This window comes from Phalaenopsis equestris, unplaced genomic scaffold, assembly GCF_001263595.1.
Source record: "Phalaenopsis equestris unplaced genomic scaffold, ASM126359v1 Scaffold000837, whole genome shotgun sequence".
NCBI lineage: Eukaryota > Viridiplantae > Streptophyta > Magnoliopsida > Asparagales > Orchidaceae > Phalaenopsis > Phalaenopsis equestris.
In genome coordinates, this window is record NW_018165277.1 from 20,822 (window position 1) to 22,595 (window position 1,774).

The 1,774-nt window shown below is 29.4% G+C and overlaps 1 protein-coding gene across 2 annotated transcripts in view; it reads right to left on the minus strand.

Moving 5' to 3' along the window:
* Window positions 1-642, minus strand: part of LOC110031527 — a gene marked incomplete at its 5' end in the record, with an annotated part of 18,335 nt that extends 17,693 nt beyond the window's left edge. Inside the window, 1 exon segment of one of the 2 annotated variants that reach the window (XM_020734773.1) lies at window positions 439-642. In XM_020734773.1, the coding sequence (XP_020590432.1) occupies window positions 439-642 (204 nt within the window). 2 annotated transcript variants of the gene reach the window in all.
* Window positions 643-1,774: the final 1,132 nt, after the last annotated feature.

Below are 1,774 nucleotides of genomic sequence, written 5' to 3' on the forward strand. Positions count from 1 at the left end.
ACTTTCGTATAACGCTAAGACGATAGACGGTTACTCTACCGCCGCGAATTTTCTAGCACGCATCACTACATATTTACATTTCTAAAACCAAAACTTTATTTATTTTTACTTATACACCACCATATCTATGCATGAAAAAGGTCTCTTTCAACTTTTCCAAGTTAAAACTGTGATCCTTTTTATTGATATGAAAGATTTAAGTGGTATAAATGTAAATAAAATAAAATTTAACTGTAAGATATATAAATTCATATAAATTGGATAGTATATATATAGGTAAATACTCTTTTCTCATCAAGAAAGCCAATTGCCATGTTCCTGCTCTCTTCTGAAACAACCAATCAAGAAGCCGCACTTTTCTCTAAAACCAAATGTAACTGAAGTACAAATGATACTCACCTCGAGGGCTTTGGAAGGAACAAGCCAAGCTTCTGGTACCTGAAGGTCTTGAACTAGGGTTTCCGAGCCTTCCTCCTCCGGGATACCGGAGACGGAGAGATGGACGCGTTCGCGGTGAGGTTTCGAGGAGCGGAGTGGATCAACGGGGGCGAATCGGGACTGGGAGAATGATAACCTCGAAGGTACGATAATGGCGGGCGTTCGGATGGGGAAAGAAAAGAAGAAGAGACGAGGAGGCTGCGGATTGGGCTACCGGGCGGCGGTGGGGATCCCCTGATTTCCATCATCTCCCACCTCGAAGTGATTGAGTGTTTTTCTAATCGTGTTCTGCCGGCTCTACGTAATTCGTGACTAATATGTTCTTTGTTAATATTTATTTATTTATTTATTTAAAATGTAATAGATTATATAAATTTATACTTAAATTTAAATCACTATATCTACTGTGAGATCTTGTAATTCTTTAATTTTTATTACATTTGAATGGTGTATGTTCAAATCCAACGCTCTATATTATTTTTTTTAATTAACTTAAATGAGCCAATTTGAGTCGGGCACGAACTGACAATGAACGGGAACTTTTTTTCGAAGCGAACATAAATGAATTGTTCACTAGCCATTTTTGACATGAGCCAATTTCAAATTCAAAAAAAAAAAAATAAACATAAAAAGTCGAATACTAACACAAGTTTAGTTCACTAAAGATTTGCTCTTATAGCATGTCATTGTTTAGACTTGACTTTGTCGAATCATAAGTTGTTAATATTCTTCCTGAGCTTGAAACGAGCTTCTAAATAAGTTTGTATTTAGCTTGCATAAAATTTTTAATATCCATATTTGATCTATACCCAACTTGTTTATATTAATTAAAATGCTAAAATTCAAGAAATAGTTAATTTTCTATATAAAGTTAATCATTTGATTGGTACATAATTTTTCATATAAAACAAATAAAAAATTAAAAAATGTAAAGGAGTATTGGATTTTTTTTTTTTTTTAATATTATCAGATAGTTTTATGAATCTAAATATATAAACAATTGAATAGATTTGGAATTAGCATCAAACTAATTATTTCCAAATAAATGAAAAAATACATGAGTTAATTTTTTATAATCAAATAATAAAGATAAATAGTAACAAACTAGTTCATTAAAATAAAAAATTAATGAAATTACAATAAATTTTTGTGTATATTGATATTAAATTATAATACACTGTTATTAAATAAGTTATAATTAATCAAACTTCATTTAAATAATATATCATATATATGCATAAAAAAACATTTAACAAGTTATTTGTTGAACAACAAATAATATATATATATATATATATATATGTATATATATGTATATGTATGTATATATATATAT